At 38.1% G+C, this 23,996-nt stretch overlaps 1 protein-coding gene across 2 annotated transcripts; it reads left to right on the top strand.

Moving 5' to 3' along the window:
* Positions 1-9,419: 9,419 nt before the first annotated feature.
* On the top strand, positions 9,420-23,273 carry LOC121421097 (ankyrin repeat, PH and SEC7 domain containing protein secG-like). Of its 2 annotated transcripts, XM_041615714.1 has the most exons (3): positions 9,420-9,504; positions 20,718-21,147; positions 21,247-23,273. In XM_041615714.1, exons 2-3 carry the CDS (start codon positions 20,793-20,795, stop codon positions 22,281-22,283), a joined length of 1,392 nt encoding a protein of 463 aa, XP_041471648.1. In that variant the 5' UTR covers positions 9,420-9,504; positions 20,718-20,792; the 3' UTR covers positions 22,284-23,273. The 2 variants fall into 2 exon arrangements, with proteins under 2 accessions (XP_041471648.1, XP_041471647.1); XM_041615713.1 differs by having other exon boundaries at positions 20,718-23,273.
* The last annotated feature ends 723 nt before the right edge of the window (positions 23,274-23,996 follow it).

The following is a 23,996-nucleotide window of genomic DNA, read 5'->3' as shown; positions in this document are numbered from 1 at the left end:
CCCAAACTGGGTCTGGAGTACAGACTAGACTCATACCAATTAATATTACACAGGGTCTTAGTTTTGTAGTTGGTTGGGTCTTAGTTTTGTAGTTTTGTATAGAGTACATAGGATAGGCGAAGTGTTTCTCCCAAACAGGGTCTGAAGTACAGACTAGACTCATACCAATGAATATCACACAGGGTCTTAGTTTTGTAGTTGGTTGGGTCTTAGTTTTGTAGTTTTGTATTGAGTACATAGGATAGGCGAAGTGTATCTCCCAAACTGGGTCTGGAGTACAGACTAGGCTGCATACCAATGAGTGTTACACAGGGTCTTAGTTTTGTAGTTGGTTGGGTCTTAGTTTTGTAGTTTTTTTGGTAGTATGTATATGGGGTCTTAGGTCTGAGTTTTCTAGACACCCTATCAGAGAAGTTGCCCTTTTCTTAAAACCGCTCATTTTATGCCCGATCAGTGCCCGTTTTCCTTATTTCCCGACTACAATTGCATTGTTTTTTTGTTTTAAGAAAAAAAAGTTCCTTTAGACCATGGGCGGAAATCCCAGGGGGACATATCCCCCCTACCATTTCGGAAAGGGAGGACATAATATCCAATGTCCCCCCTACTATTTGTGGTCTTTTATTATGAAAAACAATACATAATTCAAAATCTAAATTATACACATGTATCCTCGAATTTCGAAATATATATAAAACAGATTGTTTTTGTTAAGAACTTGGATAGGAAAAGAAAAGGCATGCCGGCCCGAATATTCTCGAACTCGCATCTAGCCCTACATGCCTGCCAAAGAGTGATGACATTGATGGCATCGATGGCCATTGTCAATTTCATAACTAATAACAATGACGAAAAAAGAAAATCGCCTCTGGATACTTATAAGTACATTTTAGTGCTTAGATGGTAGACGAGAATGTTCCATACCCCGTAAAAACATACCTTTGTTAAACCAATTCACTTTCCCTTTATTCCAAATTTACTTGGAATATAGGAATATTTTCATTGTTCGTGTACTCAGTAAAAAGAGTAGTTTGTATGACTTATGACTAATCCTTCGCAGTGAATTTTAAATACGTTTAATCTCCCAAAATTTGATTTTAACTACTCTATTAACGAGAATTTTATATTTCATTTTTACACAAAATCCCTGCAGTTAGAGAGGTCATCATAGGTAGGTCAAAAGGGCGAAGCGGCTGCCCGCCCCCCCCCCCCCCCCCATTGGCGGCGCAAAATAGGAAGGTGAGAAGAAAAATAAAAAGAAAGATAGGACGAGGAAGAAAAATTGGAAAAAAGAAAACTTTCAGGTCATTGTATAAAAATGAAAAAAAAAATCGCTCGCGTTCACTTTTTAGATCGAAATATATAAAATCAAATCATTTATTTAGGAAGATATCCATCTTTTTCCTAATTTGTAGGTTTAAATCTTAAAAAGAAAATAACTCTCGCTTTGCGCTCGCATTGTTTGAGATAAAATGCTAGTTCTTTATTTAAAAAGTGTTTGAAAGATCCAGTTTTCAGATCTGAATAAAAAAAAAAATTTCGCGCTTCGCACTCGCATCAGTAATATGGTTGAGTCACATACTATCTTGTTAATTGCTATAAGGTGAAAAGAAGGTGACTTTTAGGTCGAAAAAAAAGTATCAGGATACGCTTCGCGCTCACATCTATTAAAATTTAGTTAGATAGCTACCCTGTCCTTGATTTTAAAAATATGCTAATAATACCAATTTTTAGGCCGGAAATGACATATCTCAGCACACACGGCGCTCGAATCTAATATTGCAAGATTCCTATCTAGTTCATGATTTGAAAAAGTGTTACGATTGTTAGATTCTTATCCTGTTCATAATGTTTTATATAAGTATTAAGGATGTTCAGTAATTAGGTTGTAAAATAAAAAAAACCTTCACCTCTTGCTTCGCGCTCGATTCGCGCTCGCATTAATTGTTTAGATTCCTATCTTGTTCATGTCTAGTATTTATAGGTTGGAAAATCACAAAATTTCAGCTCGCGCTTCGCGCTTGCATTATTTAATTACATTCCTATCCTGTTCATATTCTTTTTTAAGGTGCTATGAATGTTAAGTTTTTAGATTGGAAAATAAAAAAGTTTCAGCTCTCGCTTCGCGCTCGCATTCATTGTTTAGATTCCTATTCCGTTGATTATTAAGTGCTATGAATGTTCAGTTTTTAGGTTCCAAAATCGAAAACTTTCAGCTAGCGCTCGCATCTGTTACTTAGTAAAATTCCTATCCTGTTCATGATTTGCAAAGGTGTTACGAATGTCCAGTTTTAAGGTTGGAAACTCAATATCCTTCAGTTCGCGCTCGCATTATTTATTGAGGCCTTTCATCTTTAGTTAGGAATACCTCCCCTCTTTAAAATTCGAAACATATATATATATATATATATGTGTGTGTGTGTGTGTGTTCATATGCGCACGATTAGTTAGTAATTCTGTAGAACATAAAAACGGAACACTCAATTGTGTCCCCCTACCTTCAAGGAGAGATTTCTGCCCATGCTTTAGACTGTTTTATTTCCTATTTGTTAAAGCTTGTGTATAGTTTTGGTAAATCCACCAAAATGCACCTATCACTATTCCAATTCATTGCTAGCTAATATGAATGGATAAGCCCTATAACAGTTATGAACTGGAGGATATGAAATGAAAATGTGTTTTACAGGATAAATTTTGGGATTTTACATGGAAATTTAACTTGATCGGGTCACCCGATCAAATTAAAATATCTGTGTGTTTTTGTCTTTCAATTAAATCCTATTCCAAATCATGGAATGAGCTGAAACTTTCAAGATATGTTCTTTGTCTGTAACTTTTGGATATCTAATCACTTTATTTATAAGATAAGTGCTTGAATGCCCATTTTTTAAATTTAAATCTAGCATCGCCGAGAGAGGGCGCTATATATCCAAGATTTGAATATTTGCAATTTTCTCAGAGAAGTGCAGTTGGAAAATTATCTAACGGTCTCTACGCTTCAGTAAGACTGTCATATTAGATGATATTCGATTATCAATCACATTATTGACCCTTTACCAAAGCTATACACAGGCAGTAAATGTAAGGTATTTGCAATTAGCCCCCTTCATTTTCTGCATGGGCATCTGAACCGGAATGGGATGCACTTGCGCACCCCCCCCCCCCCAAAAAAAAAAGAATAGACCCCAAAGAATTTTACGACCAAGAACAAAAAAAAGTAGAAAAGGAAAGCAAAGGGGTGAAATATGTATTATTCTCCAAATTATGTTAAACTCCACCACAAATTATATATTTTTTTTAAAAGGTGTGAAAATTTTGCTCCCTGGCTTTGCTTGCTCCCAACTTTTAAGCAACGTCTGCCCCTCATTGTTTGGGGCTAATAACGCTAATAGGAAAGAGAAGTGCCCTTTTCCTGTCCCCCCCCCCCCACACTCAGATTCGCTACGCCCACCCTGCCATGTTATAATTAAATGCGTTAATTTGTTAGGCTGTAATACTACACGGTATTCATGTGTATCTCCTCGTTTATATACATATATATATATATATATATATTTATATATATATACATATGTATATATCTTCCTTAAGTTTCTATTTATCACTCTACATATTCACCTTCCTATAGTTTTTTCTTAACGAGCGTGCTATTTTATATCCTTTCGTTTATTTCGACAAACGTCCTTCCAGCGAAGGCGAAATAAAATCAAAACTTTTCATCATCAGAAATCTCGTGCACATTGAAAACATTGAGAAGGTATATGATCATTTATCTTAAGGAGTGAGAAGATAGATATAATTCATTGAGGGAACAGGCATGAAGGGCACATACAAAGAAGGAAAACTTATGCAATAAATGTATCTTATTTCGACATGTTCGTCGTGCTATTTTTTTCCCGTGAGAAAGAGGAGATGGAGAAAGTAACATCTGAGGAGCCGCCGGAAGCTTTCGGAAATCATGGCCACATCAAAGGATGCAGAAGAGTAAGTGGATACCCCCCCCTCCCCCTATTTTTTTCTCTCTAAAAGGTATATATAAGGCAGAGAAAACATATATTTCCAAACAATTTCTTTATTTGTCTGAGAAATTCTCTGCAATCATGGCGGCTGCTCAGGCATTGCCTGACTTGAACGAATTTGAGTCTCTTTCACTGACAGAGATTGGCCACAGATTTAAATACAATAGGGATGCCACCATAGACTGGTGCCGCATGTATGGACTATTAGCATCAGAGATGATGTGCCCTGGATGCGGGAGTCGTTGTAGAGAAAGAATGTACAACCGGGCCATTGACGAAGTTTGCTGGAGATGCCCTGTTGATCGATGCCGAAAAGTGACGAACATTAGAAAAGGAAGTTTTTTCGAGAAGAGCCACTTAGAAATTTGGCAAATTCTAGGCCTGACTTATATCTGGTCATCTAGTTGTGGAAAAGCAAGGGGTATGTCCCAAGTGAACATTAAAAAAGAACTTGGAATTGCGGACCATACCGTCGTGGATTGGAAGCAGTTTTGTAGAGACGTCTGTGTTCAGTATTTCTTGAACCACCCTGAACAGCTCGGAGGTCCTGGCGTGCTGGTAGAAATAGACGAGTCCCTCTTCGCTAGGAGGAAAAACAACGTCGGCAGGGCTGTAACCTTGGTGGCTATGAGCCAGCATCCAAGAGAGGCTTCCTGGTCGAAGTGCCCCAACGAAACGCTGCAACACTACCCCCCATCATCCAACAATGGGTAGCACCCGGCAGCACCGTTTGGACTGACATGTGGGCGGCATATCGGCAACTGCCGAACTTGAACTTTCAACACGGTACGGTCAACCACACCATCAACTTCGTTGATCCAGCTACAGGGGTAACAACCAACAGAGTAGAGTCGATGTGGCAGCGAGCCAAGGCCAAGTTCAAGGCTCAGCAAGGACCAACCAACAGAGAACTTGTCGGTGAATACCTGGGAGAGTTCATGTGGTCGCAACGTTTCGCAGAAACTCCATTTTTCCACTTCTGGCACCAGGTTGCCGTAAATCTGTACCCCATTTAGATGTTGCTGTTATATTTCCTCAATTTCGCTGTTTACGTACGTGATTTCTTCATTAATTTAATTTAAAATGCCTGTTAATCATATTGTACAAAAAATTTTGCGGTAATTATTCCTACTCTTTATTTTTCTGTTAAATTTATACACTATTGTTACCTCATTACTGCTGTTGAAGGTACATTATTTAGTTATAAGTCATTTTTATGAGAAATGGCAATTTCCAAAACGTGTTGTGTTTTTTGATTTATTAACCCAATCAGATTTCCTTGTGACTGTCGAGACATTGGAATGTTATATGAATCAAGTGTATGTTGTGAAATAATTAGTACAGTTCAATTTCTTAGATTCATATTGCAGACACATTGTTAAGTGTTAAAACGGTTCATATACTGACGATTCATGATTAATTCTTATTTTCTTATTTTATTGTAGACATAATTTTAGCTAAGTTTTAATAGGCCTATTCTGATAGGCATATTCTATCACTTCAGATCGAGTGATACTTCCTTACAAAAAATCTTTTGTAGGCTTATTGATGATTGTTGATCAAGTCGATTTTTATGTTTTAAAACTTTGAAAGCAATTCAACATTTCTATTTACAATGATTCAAATATTTTAAAAAATCATGCTTTCTGAATTAATGAAAAGTTGAACTTAAGAACATCAAGTTTGGTGCGGTATATTTGTTGAAGAAGAATAGAGAAATATATTAATGTATCATGAATTTCATTGGTGAATTCGTTCGTTATTACTTCCAGCGTATGATGACTGCATGTGCAAATGTTTGCTCAAGTTGTTTGAGTGTACGCTCCCAGCTCGATATGTTTTCAATAGTTATAACAGTCATCCATGTAAGAGAAAGTAAGATAAATGTGACGAAGTGAGAGGATAATATGATATGAAATAAAGACTTAGTATAAAAGGAAAAATTAGATGATATGGTATGAAATAAAGTATAAAAGACGAGATTAGATGATGTGGTATGAAATAAAGTACAAAAGACGAGATTAGATGATGTGGTATGAAATAAAGTACAAAAGACGAGATTAGATGATGTGGTATGAAGACGACATTAGGTGATGTGGTATGAAATAAAGTATAAAATACCAGATGATCGAGATGAGATGGTTTGAAATGAAGTATAAAAAATGAGATGGATGCTATGGTGTGAGATGAAATATAATTGACGATATGAGATGGTACGAATGAGATAAATTGTATTTTCTCTGAATCAATTTCCTTTCCTTTCTTATTTTCCTTATGAGTCTCATCTTTCTATTTTTCATTTTCTTTTAAAACTCATCCTTGACCTCCATATACTCCTATTTTCTTATATACTTTAGCTCTTATTAATTTCTCTGAGACTTTATTTGGACTATCCTTTCTTTCCTTTTCCCTAACTCATTCATACGTTCCTCTCAAACTTTCTATCTTTCCTTGAAATAACGTCTGACACTTCTCTCTCCACCTCCCTCCTTTCTTTCATCTGCCCCCCCCCCTCTCTCTCTCTCTCTTTCTGTACCCCTTTCCCTTTTACTGTGAATTTCAATAAAGGAGATGCTAATTTTAATGAGACACAACATAGGTCTATAGTCAAAATAATAGGAAAATAACAAACAAATTCTTTTCAGAAAATGTCATACTGTTTTTTCTTCTTCTCGCTACACCGTTGTCTCCCTTTCTCTCTCTCTGATCGTTTATTCCAACCACCATGTTGATTAATTTCTGTTTTCAGAATGTGGTTCAACAACATAGTAAAATGCAGAGAGCGCTTGAAAAATATATGACTTTGCTTATGATTTTGGAATCCTCCTCCTCTACCCCTTCTAACTTTCGAATTTTATTTCTTTTTGCACTTTAAATATGTTAAAAGGATCAATTTAATAGCTCAGACATATGATGAAATTGTCTGTAATTATAATTTTTTCTGTCTGAAAGTGTGGATTATTTTAAAAATAAAAATTTGGGAAGAAGATTATTTACCCTTTTCATCCTTTGATGTGGCCATGATTTCCGAAAACTTCCGGCGGCTCCTTAAATGTTACTCTTTCCATTTCCCCATTCCAACAAGAAAGGATGAACACATCAAAAATGAGATACATACCACCCCTAAAATAAGGTCTATGTATTTAATTAAACAACTGATGCGAGCGCGAAGCTCAAGCAATTTTTTTTTTAATATACCGATCTGACATATTGACATTTTGAGCTGCCTTTTATGAAAAGGGACATTTCAAGCCCCAGTTTATTCAGAGACAGGTTATCATTAAACTTAAAAGTGAGTGCGAAGCGCGAGCTGAAACTTTTTTTATCTGATGAACTGAAAAATGGACATTCCAAGCATCATTTGAATCTGTGAACAAGATATAACATCACTGAACAAATAATGCAAACGCGAAGCGCGAGCTGAAAGTTTTTGATCTACTTATCTGGAAAAGGGGCATTTCCATTCATAAACGGGATATCATTCAATCAATCATTCAATTTTGCTCCCCTTTCCTAGTTTAAGGTCAAATTGCCCCACCCCCATGACCCCCATGTGAAACATGAGTTTGGCACACCAGGTCAAACATAAATTTGGCGTCCAATCCCACTTAGTCTTAAGGTCAGTTTGGCGTTCCCCTATTTCAGGTCAATACGACGCCCCAGGTAGAACATGAATTCGGCTCCCCCTTCCATGGGCATGATGGGAAACATGAGTTTGGCGCCCGCGGTCAAACAAGTATTTGCCACCCTAAGTTTAAGGTTAATCTGGCACCCCCGCGGTGGAACATGAATTTAGCGCCCCCCCCCCGCCCCCATGATAAACATGAATTTGTTGCCCCCAGTCAAACATGAATTTGGCGCCCCAAAGGTGGTACATCAATTTGGCGCCAACCAGGTCGAAAATCAATTTGCCCCCCCACATGTTTAAGGTCAGTTTGAAGTCCCCTTATTACAGGCCAATTTCACGCCCCCGGGCAAACATCAAAATGGTGCCCCAAGGGCGAGCATCAATTTGGCACCCCCCCCCTCCCGAGTTTAAAGTCACTTTTGCGCCCTTGGCGGTTGACATGAATTTTTTGCCCATTATGTAAAACATCCCCGGCCCCTTTGAAACATGAGTTTGCCCCCCCCCCCATTTGGAACAAGGCTTTGCCGCCCCTGGGCAAACATCAAAATGGTGCCCCAAGGGCGAGCATCAATTTGGCACCCCCCCTCCCGAGTTTAAAGTCACTTTTGCGCCCTTGGCGGTTGACATGAATTTTTTGTCCATTATGTAAAACATGCCCGGCCCCTTTGAAACATGAGTTTGCCCCCCCCATTTGGAACAAGGCTTTGCTGCCCCGGGCAAACATCAAAATGGTGCCCCAAGGGCGAGCATCAATTTGGCACCCCCCCTCCCGAGTTTAAAGTCACTTTTGCGCCCTTGGCGGTTGACATGAATTTTTTGTCCATTATGTAACACATCCCCGGCCCCTTTGAAACATGAGTTTGCCCCCCCCCATTTGGAACAAGGCTTTACCGCCGCTGGGCAAACATCAAAATGGTGCCCCAAGGGCGAGCATCAATTTGGCACCCCCCTCCCGAGTTTAAAGTCACTTTTGCGCCCTTTGCGGTTGACATGAATTTTTTGTCCATTATGTAAAACATCCCCGGCCCCTTTGAAACATAGGTTTGCCCCCCCCCATTTGGAACAAGGCTTTGCCGCCCCCGGGCAAACATCAAAATGGTGGCCCAAGGGTGAGCATCAATTTTGCACCCCCCGAGTTTAAGTTCACTTTGGCGCCCCTGGCGGTTGACATGAATTTGTTGCCGATATGTAAAACATGCATGCCCCCGGCCCCTTTGAAACATTATTAGTTTGCCCCCCCCCATATGAAACAAGCCTTTGCCGCCCGGGGCAAACATCAAAATGGTGCCCCAACGGCAAGCATCAATTTGACACCCCCCCCGCAGCCCCAATGAAAGATCAATATGCCCCGCCCCCCCCCCCCGGTCAACTTCATATTGGCGCCCCCGCTGTTAATTTATTGCTTCCCCCTTTTTTTCACTATTCCCCTCTTGTCTCTCGCTCTCTACCTAAAAAAGTCAAGTTGAAATTTTTTCTCGACCCCCCTCCCCCCTTCTCTCTCGTTTTCATCTTGCGTATCGAGTGTACCGTTCTCATTCGAGGCAAAGGAAAAGGAAAATTTCCAAGTGTGTGTGTGTATGTGTGTATTTGAGTTTTGTCAGACGTGTATCAATCAGATATGATTATTTACGTCTGGGACCGACCTTTAACGTCACCATCCGAAAGACGTGACCAGGGCTCGAACCTCGAACCTCTGCATCAATTTGTAACTTCCCCACAGCTTGGATTACAGGCGCACGCCACAACGCCCAAGTGTGGATCACGGCTACCATACAAAATAGAGAGTAATACCGAAATTTGCTTCATAATTTCAGCTCATAATACTCTTCGCTACAAGGTATATGGAACGGGAACATTCAGGTAATGATTTCAATCCAAAATTCGTAAGATTCAACAAATTTAGAATCCTAAGAAAATCGAAATTCTTCAGAAAGCGGTGAAATACGATGCTGGGCCCAATTTGACCTCAAAATGTGACCGAGAGACTTGCTCGGACATTTGTGAACAGTTACCGGTGGTAAGCCTTACCACCGGTAACTGTTCACAGTTTCGCACCGGTCGATTACCAACGTACGGTACCTTACCGTAAGGTACGTTGGTAATCGACCGGTGCGAAACTGCATTAGCTGACATCATGCATTTAGCATGATACAGTGAGGTCCAGGGTGACCAGACGTCCCGTATTTCCCGGGATTGTCCCGTATTTTGCTCTTTGTCCCGGCGTCCCGACAGACCCTCCCGGGACGCCTATTTGTCCCGTATTTTAGTATATTGAACAAAATGTAGTTAGGCCCTAACTTAGGGCCTACATTTAAAACTAAAAGTGACGAATTTTCCTCAAATACCCAACAGATGACAAAGAAGAGACGACGATAAAATCGATAACTGCTAACTTATACAAGTTTTGTGGTGATTTTCTTGCTAACCCAATACATTGCAAATGAAGTGGCCTCCTGTCTATGTGTAACAAGCTACGAGCTATAGTATAGGCATGTAGGATCGGAGCAGATTCTCAATGGTGCAAACAATCACATAATAAACAGTTTTTTTCACCAAAATAATCACAAAATATATTATGAATTCTCAGATTACTGATTTGGAGATGTAATCAGAGGAACAAATTATTTAGTTTTTTATAACTAGATCTAGTTGTTTCAGCTTTCGTTTTGAGTCTACACTGTTAAAAAAACCGTGATTTTACAGAAAATAAACAGAAGATTTTGTAGAAAGCAATAACAGAGGCCCGAATTCACAAAGGTGGACTAATATTATACCCGGGGTATAAAACGCGTCATTTGACGTCATTTTAATCCATGGACTAAAGTTAGTACCTAGGTACTAACTTTTGCGATTCACAAAGGTGGACTAAAGTTATACCGGGGTATAAAACGCGTCATTTGACGTCACGATTTAGTCAGCTCTTTGGGGTGGACTAAATCGGTGGATTAAAGTTAGTCCACGGTTTTAACCAATCAGAGAGCAGCATTGCGGTTGCAGAAAAGTTTGCTGCAAAAAAAAAGTTTTTTGGACGGAGACGAGATTCGGTGTGATCGGCTTATCTAAAGCTTAAAATTTCACGACTTCGACCGAGATTGTAAGTAAATTACATAATTTATTGGAGCTTAAATCATGACGGAGCCTTCAGTTCCATCTGTAACTATCATTGATAGCTTTAACTTTCCAAAAAGTGTACTCGAAAACTTGAAATGGTATTTTAATCATTGTTATCGTCGCGTCTCTAAGCTGCTCAGTCCCAGCCATGTATTTTTGTGTGCGTTCTTGGTTATCAGATGAGCAGTGCAGTGCGAGACGCAATTAGCAGTCACACTCACAGGCGAGGTAGGCGTGATTGAAAGGCCGATACTAGTTATGCCAGGCAGTGATTTTGAGTGATTTTCGATTTTGTGTGATTTTCATGGATTTTTTGTTGTCTACGATACCCCTGCAAACACAATACTGAGCATCGAATTTTGTCTGAAAAGTGAATCAAGACCAAGGAGAGCAGCGATAAAAATAAAATTCTAACGTTACAAATACAAGAGCCGGTCTAACTTGGACATTCTACCCTGGGCTGGCTTTGCCTTGGCTTGGATAGATGGCCAGGCTTACCTGGTAGCCATGTTAGAGTTAGTCCTACAACATCGTTGGAGTAAAAAAAAAAAATTTAATAAGGGTCAACTCGAGTCTAAGGCTAAGCCCTGATTTAAATATTTTTGGAAAAAAATGTTTTAAAAAGATTGGGTTCCACTCACCACTGTTTACTCCAACAGCTGTATATGAACTTAATTTTAATATGACTTTGATTTTACTAAAACTAAGTTTTACTTACCTTCGGCATCGCATTTGCGATCACTTCTAGATTTACGGTGTCGTCAAAACAAAAAATAATGGAAATCCTAGGCCTAATTGAATAATTTGAGTAATTCTAACTGAGGTCTAACTTTGAAAATTCTATCTTTTGGGGGTTATTTTCTCTACCCCACTCTCTTTGTTTCAAGTATTTTTTTTTTCACAAGGTGTCCTTCCAATGTTAAATCCACACGAGACCGCACATAACTACAAGTGCATTTGATCTTTAGTTCTAAACATTTGTAGTAGACCGATAAATAGGTTTATTTCTGTCAGAGATATGCTCCCCTGAGACTTCATGTGGCTCCGCAGCATCCCCTCTCACAAAAAAAATCAGAAAATGTTGAAAGACTCCTTTGAAACAGCGGATTTTATCATTCTACAATTGTACCTGCTTATTATTTTTTTCTTTGATATAGGGCCTAGTACATTGCAGTATGATTGATGAATAAATATTTTTTCATTCTTTTTTTTTCTTCCATATCAGAAACAGACCATACTCGGCAGATTGTGATCAATCAAGACGACAAACATGGCTCACATTTTTGAACTGCTGTGCCTTCTTGCAACAGAGTGAGGTATGTCTTATCAATTCATATTGAAAAAAATTAGATATCATTAAAATGGCATTTTGCATTAAATGTTATTTCTGTGATTTGAATTCATCTTGTAATTGTTAATGTATCATGTATGTTACTTTTTCATTCTTGTCATAGTAATTGACAAAAAGGAAGAGGGGGGGGGGGGGACCTTGCTTGTATGTTATAAGCATATGTGTACTGGTCACTAGCTTTTTTTAAAGGCTTGTTGATCTCCAATTAATCCTGACATTTTGTTGAATATTTATTTAAAAGAGAGAAAAAAGCATAGTCAGTCTTATGAATGCCAGGGGGGGGGGGGTGGATGTAGAAAAAAAAAGTTTAATGAGACTTTGATGAAGATTCATGAAAATATGTTATTCGAAAGTCACTCGGAAGCAATACCCTCTTTTTGTGTAAACAATGTTCCATAAAATTAGTGCCTTGCCTTCACTATTCAAGCCAATTGAAAGTGATTCAGCATCTCTTAGACGCGCATGGTTTGATCAATGATGATGATCAGCAACAATTGGCAGTTTTCTTTCTTCACATTTACAAGTACATGTAGGTAAATAGAAAAGCTACTCATGACAATTAGACATTTTTATCCTATCTTTTTTTAGGGATTTCTGTATAATCTTTGACATTCTGTTCCTCACTTTAAACACTTTTGAATTAAATGAAATTCAAAGAGTAAATTGCCCATTCATGATGACTCTTCAACACAATCTTTCAACTTCCATGCAGATTCAGCAACACATAGGAAGACCACAGCATGGATTAAGAGACAGGAAGAATCCATTTGAATGCTACAAGGATGAACCTTTCAGAGTGGGCTACCAACAGAGAGAAACGACACATTGCCTGACATGTTACATGTTTTGACAGGACTTTGTTTTTATGCCATTGGTGAGTTTGCATATGCGAACTATAAAGCAGAAGGTAATTGGGGGGGGGGGGGGGTCAAATTATGTTCTATGAAAGCGATTCTCCAGGCCAAAAATAATGAGATTTTTATAAAGAAAAATTCGGCTCGCAAAAACCATCAATATTGGATGGAGAATTATGAATTGATTCAATTTTAAAGTTTTACATTACTTGGGGGAAACAGTTCTGTGTATCCTCATGAATATGCAATATTCACATCCCCACTTGTTCTCTAGTGATTTGAAATTATAATCGTTCATTTTTTCCTCCAGGAATGTAAAAATGTGGTTGACTGCTGATTATATATTTAAGATAGTTATTGCGAGTTCAAAATAATGTAAGGATCAAGGGTTGGAAGTATCTAGTCATGAAAATTAAGTTTTATGTTTTGCATAGCATGCAGATTTTCCATTAAGTAATTGTCGCCAGAGCAAATATCGTGGAACCCTTGTACATTCATGTATGGAAAATGTGTGGATGTGACATCATCAGGCCACTTCTTGCATATTAATGATAACATGCACATGGTTTACAGAAATAATTAATGCAAAACCTAATATAATTCATCATCCAAATTGTATGATTTTTGTTTCTGCTTTCAGTCAGGAGTACAGGGGAGGGGGAGTGTTGGGGTATTTCAGAGAAAGGTTTTTGTGGAAATGAAACATGTAACCCTTTGGGTTGCAAATGGGTGGGGATTTTATTTTTCTCTCATATTTTACAATGTAGCAACATTTTTTAATACAAATATGTCATTCAAGTGGGAAATTATCATGAAGGATGGTTTATAATCACCCAAAAAGAAATATTGGTATGTCATTCCAGCTTAAGAGAGATATTCTCCATTTTGCATGGATTGTTATTGCAGTAGATTTTTTTTTAGTGAATCTAAGAAAAATCTCTTTAATCAGTTCCAGTGCATCATAAACATCAGCTCATAACAGAAGCACAATGTTTGCAAATGTAAATGGTAAAGTATCAATTGGCTTTCATATCAATAAAGCAATTACACAACATCACTTATCATTCATTAACTAAAGGTACCTTTTAGAAGATGCAAGCAGACAAATCAACTATATCATAGTCATCCATGTGCAGAATCATCAAAGATTTTTCTGAGGCAATGGCAAGGAGTAACAGTTAATGAAGTGTCCGATGACGAGAAATTCAAACCACCCAGCGACAATTTGATGATTGCTACAGGTTTCCAAGAGTCGTAGGTGCTATCGATTGGGGCCATGTCTACATCAGGAGTCCTGATGGGGAACAAGCCCTGTACTTAGCAGGAAGAACAGGTCTTCTGTAAATGTATAGGTTGGTATACACACTCAGTTTTCAATTTGATATTCTCTGTATTCAACACCTACTAGATGTATGTGATAATGAAGAAAACATATATTGGCCCCTACTACATACTGTATTTAATCAAATTTCAATCTTGTTGGTCAAATTTTCTTGTAATTTTATACTCTTTATATGTGAAATAAGACAATTTTAAAGATTTCACAGAAGAAAAAAATATATAGATAATCTGCTAACTTTCCTATTGCAGGAGAAATGAAAAATAGTAAAAAAAAAAATGCATTTTGCTCTTCAGGTAAAGGGGGTATTAATTGCTTGATCAATGAAGATATATTTCCAGAAAGAATAACGAAGAGCAAATTTTTTAATATTCATTTTGTTTTGATCCTTATTGCAGGTATCCGTTGCTCCTCTCTTTGATGAATTCCTGCCTGCATTCTGTCGTCAATAGAAAAGGACCATGTGCTTCGGGTATTAAGCATTCCATTGGATTATCTGTGTATGAAAGTGGACACTTGTGATCACAAAATGGTAGCTTAGTTGATAGGATGTATTCATGCATTCCGATTTATCATTAGTGATCAAATGACCATCTTGCTTTTAAAAACCCAAATTCACAACATTTTTCTTGTTTGACAAAAGGTTTGGGATGTGAATTCCAGGAAATAAATGACACACACGATGGGCTAATGTATAAGCAGGGATGTGAGAGGTATAAGCAACATTTTGCTCATGCTTAACTAAGTTTGGCATGAGATGGTCTTGGTCATTCTTATGATTCAAGTCTATTTTTATACCATTTTTTTTAAACAACAATCAATGTTTGAAGCCTCATGATTTCAATATCAAAACCTCTTTGTTAATTAAATGGTCATATTTCTAAGCATATGCAGCTTCCTAATTTATCAAATTTAAATTATATAATATCATTTTTGCTGAATATCCTTTTTTTTCCCACCTATTTTCATAGGCACTAAGATACATTTCTGTAGTAACCACTATATATACATCGCAAGCTATTATCATTTGTTTGATATTACTATTTTATGATAGAATCATCCTTTAATTTCTTTCAGAAATATAATTGCCTAATTACCTGTGATATTCATGCTTTAGCTGTAGAGTTTAAAATCTTGACTAAACTTTTTTTAATCCATTGTTTATCTATTTTTATTCAGAGTTTCTGATGCATTGTTAAGAAAATGTAAACAGTCTATTCAATCTTCGTATCATTATGTAAAGAATTTCAATCTACTTTAAAAAAAAATAATGTACGAAATAAACTGCTCTGTCTACTACACATGTACATATAAGTTTTGATTTTAAAGGTCAAATCCTCCCCAGAAAGAATTCGATTTGAATTAATAGAAAAAAATCAACCTAGCATAATGCCGAAAATTTCATCAAAAATGGATGTAAAATAGGAACGTTATGACATTTATAAGTTTGGGTTATTTTTCACAACACAGTTATATGTGGAGATCAGTGGCATGCAAATGAGACAGTCAATGATGTCCTTCACTATTTCTTTTGTTTTTGTTGTATGAATTGTACAACATTTCATTGTTTTAAAGATTTGACATTGAGGGCCAACTTGACTAAACCAAATTATATTATTAAAATAATGCAAATTCCACATGCTCAGGGAGTGACTAATCTTGGGTTCACTTGACAATGAAGAGAAATTTGAATATTTCATCTAGTAGAATAAAAAGAAATAGTTTGCATACCGACCTGGATGTACATATAAACTGTTATGTGTGGTCAAGCGAAACTTTAAAAATGTCATAATTTAATATCTTTACATCAGATTTTGATGAAATTTTCAGTGTTACACTTGTTTGATTTTTCTCTTTTTATTCAAATCAACTTTGTGGGGGTGGACTTGTCCTTTTATTTTGATATCGTTTTCAAGTAATTGTGTCAGGAGAAAACAAAAATGAAATTCTTTTATCAATTCTGTCCATATGCTGCATGGTTCATCGTTCTTGCAGGAAGCAAAAAATAAATTTATATAAGAAAGACTGCAAAGGAGAGATTAATGTTATGTGTAAGGCAGGGGCGGTGGTAATGGTATGTTGGTTAAGGTTGTGTATGAAGAAAGTCAAGTGATTGCTTGCTTGTGCAGGAGGATATACTTCAAGAAACTTGTTGTAGGGTATACTGCAAAATTATTTATAGTAAAACTTTTGAGAGAAAAGTATTTGGCACGTTAAGATGCACAATAATGTACATGTGATGGAAGCAAATGAGAAATGAAAGGAGTAAAGGTTGCTACATGTGTCACTGAGAGAATGGCCAGTGGTGTTATAGCATAAATCTTTGTTAAAAGTTATTTTCTTTTAGGGAAATTTAGTCCCTTCAGTTTGAAAGTATAGAGGGGGACCACTGACCATGGAAAAAAGCCCCTCCCCAAAAAAATCTTTATTACCAAGAAAAAAAAGAAAGAAGGGTAAAACATATTTTTGAATATTATGTCAAATCTATCACAAAATTGGATATTTGCAATTAAAATTTTGAATATTTTTCCTTGCAATTTTTATTTTATTTTACCTGATATGCCATATTTAGCCCCCTCAAAATTTTGGGCTTAATACGTACACCACTGTTATTTCCCCAATTTCAAATATATCATTGATTGGGTGGAATACCCTTTACACTTATCCAGGGTTGATAAGTCTTTATTTTTCTGATAAGGAAATTGTGTTTCTTTTAAAGAAAAAAAATACTGCAAGCATGGTGAATAGCTTAACCCCCCCCCAAAAAAAAAAATACTGCAAGCACAAACTGGAGAATAGGTAAAGGTTGGGAATAATGCGATTGCAAGAGTGACCTGAGTGTGGAGGAGCTACCAATGAGTTTCTCAGCTCCTTTTAGAGATGTTGGTAGAACTGACTTACAGAGTGGGGGGGGGGGGGGGACTTGGGGCTCTTCCCCCCCCAAAAAAAATAATAAATTCATGACCAAGAAAAGAAAGATAAAAGAAATTAGGGTGAAATAAAATTATTCTTTTATATATATCATGTGAAAATCTAACAAAAACTTGGATATTTGTTAATTTAATTGTCAATTAAAAAAAATTGCTCGCTTGAAATTATTTGTTTAAATCCATTTATCGAGATACATATAAAAAGACAAGAATAAATAAATGAATTGAAAAAATACTTCAAATGGGAAAGTCAATTCTGAGGGAAAGGAAAAGGGGCACGCTTGTGGACGCGGGATCAGATCAAGGTCATGTCGCTTGGCCCCACGCGACGCTGGCCCCATCCAATTAACGTACACAACCTTAACCCGGGACAAAACCCAAACAAAGATTCAATTCCATATTTCCATTTTCAATCAAAGCTAGCTCCGGGCAAAGTTCCACCGGACTTCGATAAGGTAGGTAGGATTATACAATACTTTAGTATCAGATTGGTTATGATTTATTTCAAACAAATCATAATGTGCACTCAATCTAACATTTAGATTTACAGAGATGCCAAGTTCAAAAAAATGTAATGCGTGAGATTTTCATGACTCGACGTCTCTGAGCGCGCGCGGCCAGTACTTACACTCGTACGTTGCGAAAAGGTGCGCGCGCAACGCGCGCGCGCATGAGATATGGCTTCAAAACTATGCGATGCACGCACGCTAGTCATCGTATCACGTACTAGCTGTGCGCTGACTGCACTTTTGATTCGTCTCGTGTGCCGGGCTAGACGCGAAGGCGGTCAGCCAGTCGTATAATCTGGCGAATAATGCTACTTTTCCTCTTTTTTTCTGTTGGGTACCGATATGCGTGAGAAAAATGGGTGCCATGCGTGAGATCGTGAGACGGACCCTGAATGCGTGAGTCTCACGCACAATGCGTGAGACTTGGTAGCTCTGGATTTAATTGATGTGTAACGTTAGATTTAACTTCCGTAGATCTAACTTCCTCAACTCTCAAGCCTAAAAAAACGCAGTACAGTATTAGATAGATTAGGTAGGCCTAGATCCACGTCGTACTGCTGTGTTACGATGCCGATCGATATGGACTTCATACATAAGACCAAAAAGGCAAAACTAAAAACAACTTTGGTCTCTGTGATTGTTCCGCTGGACTCCGTTGCCTCCACTCACCAATTGAGAAATAAGAAATTGAAAAAAAAATGTTTACAACCCCCTCGAAACAGCCGGTTGCTGCAGCTGTCTAAAAAGTTATAACTTGTTCACGTTACCATACGGTGTACCGTATACATTGTGGTGAGCTTGAACTTCTCGAGATACGGTACGATGCTGCAGGCGCAGCCGAGCTAGCTCGCACGCAGGTAGCGCTAGTCCGAACCTAAGTTGGCCAATATTAACAAATAAGTAATGACAATGTTCGTTCTCAACACCGCATTGCTAAGAAATTCAAGTGCATGCTGCTGATACATGATTTTTTGGTTGAGTTCTGCCTCCTAATTCATGTGATGGCTACTTTTCATACGGCCCTAGCAGACTAAACTCTCAAATACGGCTCTGAGCATGCTCAGTACTGCTTTATTACACTGAGCATGCTCAGTGCAGTGCTATAATAGTATGCTAGCTTCAGTTCATGATTTAATCCATGGACTAAAGTTATACCCGGGGTATAACTCAGCCGTGGACTAACTTTAGCACCCGGGTATAAAGTTAGTCCATGGATTAGTAAGTCCACCGTTTGTGAATAGCGCGGTGGACTAACTTTATACCCCGGTATTAGCTAACCCCCGACTAAATTTAACCCCGGTATAACTTTAGTCCACCTTTGTGAATTCGGGCCATTATCATTCCGTAAATTCATAAAACAAGAATTTTTCTGCAATTGAACAGAACAGGTCTGTTTAAAAAGGGGGAAAGGGTGTTTTATTCAAGGAAATTTGTAAGATTCCATACATCAAATACCAATATCCTGTAGGATTACGCAATTCGGTAAGATTACAGGTGTTCTCGAGAGTCTGCTGCAAGAACTTCTTTTATTTTTTCTAACAGTGTAGATGTGTATCATGCCGCGATGTTTCATCTAATTACTTTGAAAATGCTTCACTTTGAAATTTTATTTATTTCTCTAACATTTCTTTAATTGTGAATATCATATAGTTAATCATTTTTGTCTGGAATCATCTTTTTAGTACTCTTGTTTATAATTCATGCCAAAAATGCTTACATATTATAATAATATAGGATAGGATATTTATATTGCGCACATTTCCACCTTAATTGTTAGGTGCTCAAGGCGCTCCTATATTACCCAGCTAAGCTTGGCGTTCATAGCGCACACAGCTTCTTAAGGAATTGCTTCCTACCGGTACCCATTTACCTCACCTGGGTCGAGTGCAGCACATCGTGGATCAGTTTCTTGCTGAAGGAAATTACGCCATGGCTGGGATTCGAACACACGACCCTCTGTTTCGAAGCCCGAAGACTAATCCACTGGGCCACAACGCTCACTATGTTTAATATGTTATGAAAAATGTATTATACGAATGTTTTGGATGCAGAAGAAAATAATAAATAATTCAAATCAAATCAAATCAAACATTTTAGTTTTTTTTTAATTTAAAAAATATATTTTAAGAACACCAAATATCATTATGATCTTTGTTGGAGGATTTGATTGTTTTGTTTGTTGAAGCTTGAACTTTTTTCCGTTTCTTTCTTTTCTACCCTTCTTTCTCCATCATTCTATCCTTCCTGCTTGCCTTTTTTTGTTCCGTCTATCTTCATTTCCTATCTTTCTTTCTTGATCTTTTCTCTCTCTGTTCATTTTTCTTTCTTTGCTTCTTTCTCTTACTGTTTTTTTTAATTAAATTTCCTGTTTAATTTCATTCATTCTTTCTTTTCCTAAACTTTACTTTGCTCCCTTCTCCCTCCCTTTCCTTTTCCCTATGTTCTCTCTCTCCTTCCATAACTTTCCTTTTTTTCAATCTCTCATCCCTTCATTCTTTCCTCCCTCTTTTTCCTCCTTTCTTTCATTCTTTATTTTATTTTTTCTTTTAATTCTTTTCCCTTATCCTTTCTTTCCCTCCCTTCCTTCCTACCTTCCTTCCTCCCTCCCATCCTGCCTTCTTTTTTCTTTGTTTGTTTCTTTCTTTCAAAGAATGAAGGAAGCATTTTTCTTTCCTTCATTCTTTCTTTCCTCCTTTTTTATACTCCTTTATTTTGTCTTTTCAAACATTTAATCATCTGAATTCCTTTCTTTTTCTTTCTTATTATATTTAATTAAAAAAATGACCGAAAATTGTTTTCTCTTATTTTTTTCCTTTCATTTTCCCCTTAACTTATTCTTTCTTTCTTCTTTATTCATCTTTTTTCGTTTGTCTTTTCATTCTCTCCTTCATTTTTTAGTTCACCCTCCCTTCCAATTCCTTACATTTTTTCTCAAGTCTAACACTGTGTTGCCTTCTTTGTTTATTCTATTTTTTGTAGATTGTCCCGTATTTCATTTTGTGAAATCTGGTCACCCTGGTGAGGTCTCTCATTGATCAAGGAGCACAATTTGATATGGCTGATAATAAGGGTATCACTCCTCTCCACAGTGCATCAGTCAATGGTCATCTTGATGTCGTGAAATATCTCATTGATCAAGGAGCACAAGCTAATACGGCTGATAATAAGGGTGTCACACCTCTCCACAGGGCATCAATCAATGGTCATCTTGATGTCGTGAAGTATCTCATTGATCAAGGAGCACAAGCTGATACGGCTGATAATGATGGTATCACCCCTCTCCACGGTGCATCATTGAATGGTCATCTTGATGTCGTGAAATATCTCATTGATCAAGGAGCACAAGCTAATACCATGAATACGGCTAGTAATGCCGGTGTCACACCTCTCAACATTGCATCATTCAATGGTCATCTTGATGTCGTGAAATATCTCATTGATCAAGGAGCACAAGCTAATACGGCTGATAATGAGGGAGTCACACCTATCCACGGTGCATCACTCAATGGTCATCTTGATGTCGTGAAATATCTCATTGATCAAGGAGCACAAGCTAATACGGCTGATAATGAGGGAGTCACACCTATCCACAGTGCATCACTCAATGGTCATCTTGATGTCGTGAAATATCTCATTGATCAAGGAGTACAAGCTAATACGGCTGATAATGAGGGAGTCACACCTATCCACGGTGCATCACTCAATGGTCATCTTGATGTCGTGAAATATCTCATTGATCAAGGAGCACAAGCTAATACGGCTGATAATACGGGTATCACACCTCTCTACAATGCATCATTGAATGGTCATCTTGATGTCGTGAAATATCTCATTGATCAAGGAGTACAAGCTAATACGGCTGATAATGAGGGAGTCACACCTATCCACGGTGCATCACTCAATGGTCATCTTGATGTCGTGAAATATCTCATTGATCAAGGAGCACAAGCTGATACGGCTGATAATGATGGTGGAACACCTCTCTACTATGCATCAGACCCGGGTCATCTTGATGTCGTAAAATATCTCATTGATCAAGGAGCAAAAGCTAATACGGCTGATAATAAGGGTGTCACACCTCTCCACAGGGCATCATTCAATGGTCATATTGATGTCGTGAAATATCTCATTGATCAAGGAGCACAAGCTGATACGGCTGATAAAGATGGTAAAACACCTCTCCACTATGCATCACACCCGGGTCATCTTGATGTCGTGAAATATCTCATTGATCATGGAGCACAAGCTAATACGGCTGATAATGAGGGTACTACATCTCTCCACAGGGCATCATTCAATGGTCATCTTGATGTCGTGAAGTATCTCATTGATCAAGGAGCACAAGCTGATACGGCTAATGATCAAGGTATGACACCTCTCAGCTATGCATCACAGACGGGATATCTTGATGTCGTGAAATATCTCACTGATCAAGGAGCACAAACAGCTCTCCACCCGGCATCTCGGGGCGGTCACAGCAACGTTGGTCGGTATCTCAAGAGTGAACAAGCAAGATTAGGGTCCGGATTAAAAGGTAAAACATAATCAAATCCAGCCGACTACATATTTTCGAGGGAAAAACCCTCGAAACAATTTCATGATTGAACGATGAGTGTTTGTGGAGGGGCGGGGGTGGGCTTGAAAATTTTGAATTATCTATTCATAATTTTTTTTCAAGCTTCACGTAAGCTAGCATTCATATTACATAACATGCGTTGATATCATCTAAAAAACGAGGAGTTAATTCAGCTCTTAAAGAGCGTGTATAGTGACTGCACTTCAGGGTGCTGATTTGTGTGGTTCAAATTCGAACGAGAAAAATCAGCACTCCGAAATGCAGTCGATATACACGCTCTTTGAGAGCTGAATTAGCTCTTCGTATTTAAGTCGAAAGTTCGAGGATCAGAACTGCATCGGAATCTCTTTACTCTGGACAACGACACATTTGCAATTGTTCTTCCGCTGGAAATCTTCTTAAGATCTGCTCTCACAGTTCACTAACTTTGATAAGAGCCTCAGCTCTCCATTGTGATTCTAACTGCATTTTAAAAAGAATCAACGCGATTTAGAGAGTTTCTGCGAAGTAAAATCAAAAACTCGATATGATCTGACATGAATATTTGTTTGATATCATGAGAAAGTATTGCAGATAAACTTGAACGCTTGATTCCAAATGACTTTGACCTTATAAACTCTGATAGCCCTATAATACATTCATGGCAAATTTTTCATTGTAAAGTGCACTGGCATAAATACGAGCGGTGTACCTATTGTTCGGGGCGATGATCTATTGCTTCACCCCTCCCCCACCCCCCCCCATTTGAATAGAATGACGTCACGGATTTACGCCAATTGGAAAAAGGAGCCATCACGTATCGTAGGTACATAAACTTTCACACATGGCCTTAAATGACCTTTGATTGTATTACGTGAGCTTTGACAGCCCGACAGCTTAAGGCATAGTCACATCGCCCGAGCATTGTTGGAGCGGTCGTGGAGCGGAGAGAAAAAAAAAATCATCACCGCTCGCTCCCGTTCACCATTTTCGATTTCGATTGTTTTTATTTTGTTTTTGATTTTTCCCCAATTTTGTGAGCGAAATTCGACCCCCTCTACCTACCGCTCCACGACCGCTCCAACAACGCTCAGGCGGTGTGACCAGGCCGTTACACCGAGAGCATCTATCATTCGGGGTTGGGTGCCATAGGGCCAACAGTTCTCCAGCCATGGGTCATAAAAAAGCCTTGCAGGCAGGGGCGTCGATCCATTTTTCAGTTGGGGGGGGCAAAATCATGAATCAATTTTCCAAAGGCGCTCGATCACACAAAATAAACAAACTCACACATATGCCTATATATATACAGGCGCGGATCCAGGATTTCGTAGGGAGGGGGGCCCAAATTCGACCTGATTTTGGCGCCCCTGTGTACTTTTCGGAAAAATGGCGGCTCCTCCCTCCCCCAGGCAATCATAAGTGCCTTAAATGCATGTTAAATTATCTTATTTCATAGGCACATGAATCAGGGGTGGATCCAGCCTTTTGCCAATAAAGGGGCCCGGAATTTTTTTTTAGCCATATTTTCCCCGATCGGCCGCTCGAAGATGTTTTTTTTTTCGTTTGTTTCATTGAAGGGGGTAGTCCTATAAGTCACTTCTTAGCTTTATTCTTTAAATCAACATAAATGTATAATATCATAATCCTTATTTTATAATGCCTGCGCGAAGCGCGAGCAATTTGTTTTTTTGAAATTGTATGTA

The sequence above is a fragment of the Lytechinus variegatus genome, chromosome 9, assembly GCF_018143015.1.
Source record: "Lytechinus variegatus isolate NC3 chromosome 9, Lvar_3.0, whole genome shotgun sequence".
In the NCBI taxonomy this organism is placed as follows: Eukaryota; Metazoa; Echinodermata; class Echinoidea; order Temnopleuroida; family Toxopneustidae; genus Lytechinus; species Lytechinus variegatus.
This window is presented reverse-complemented; position numbering and strand designations above follow the sequence as displayed.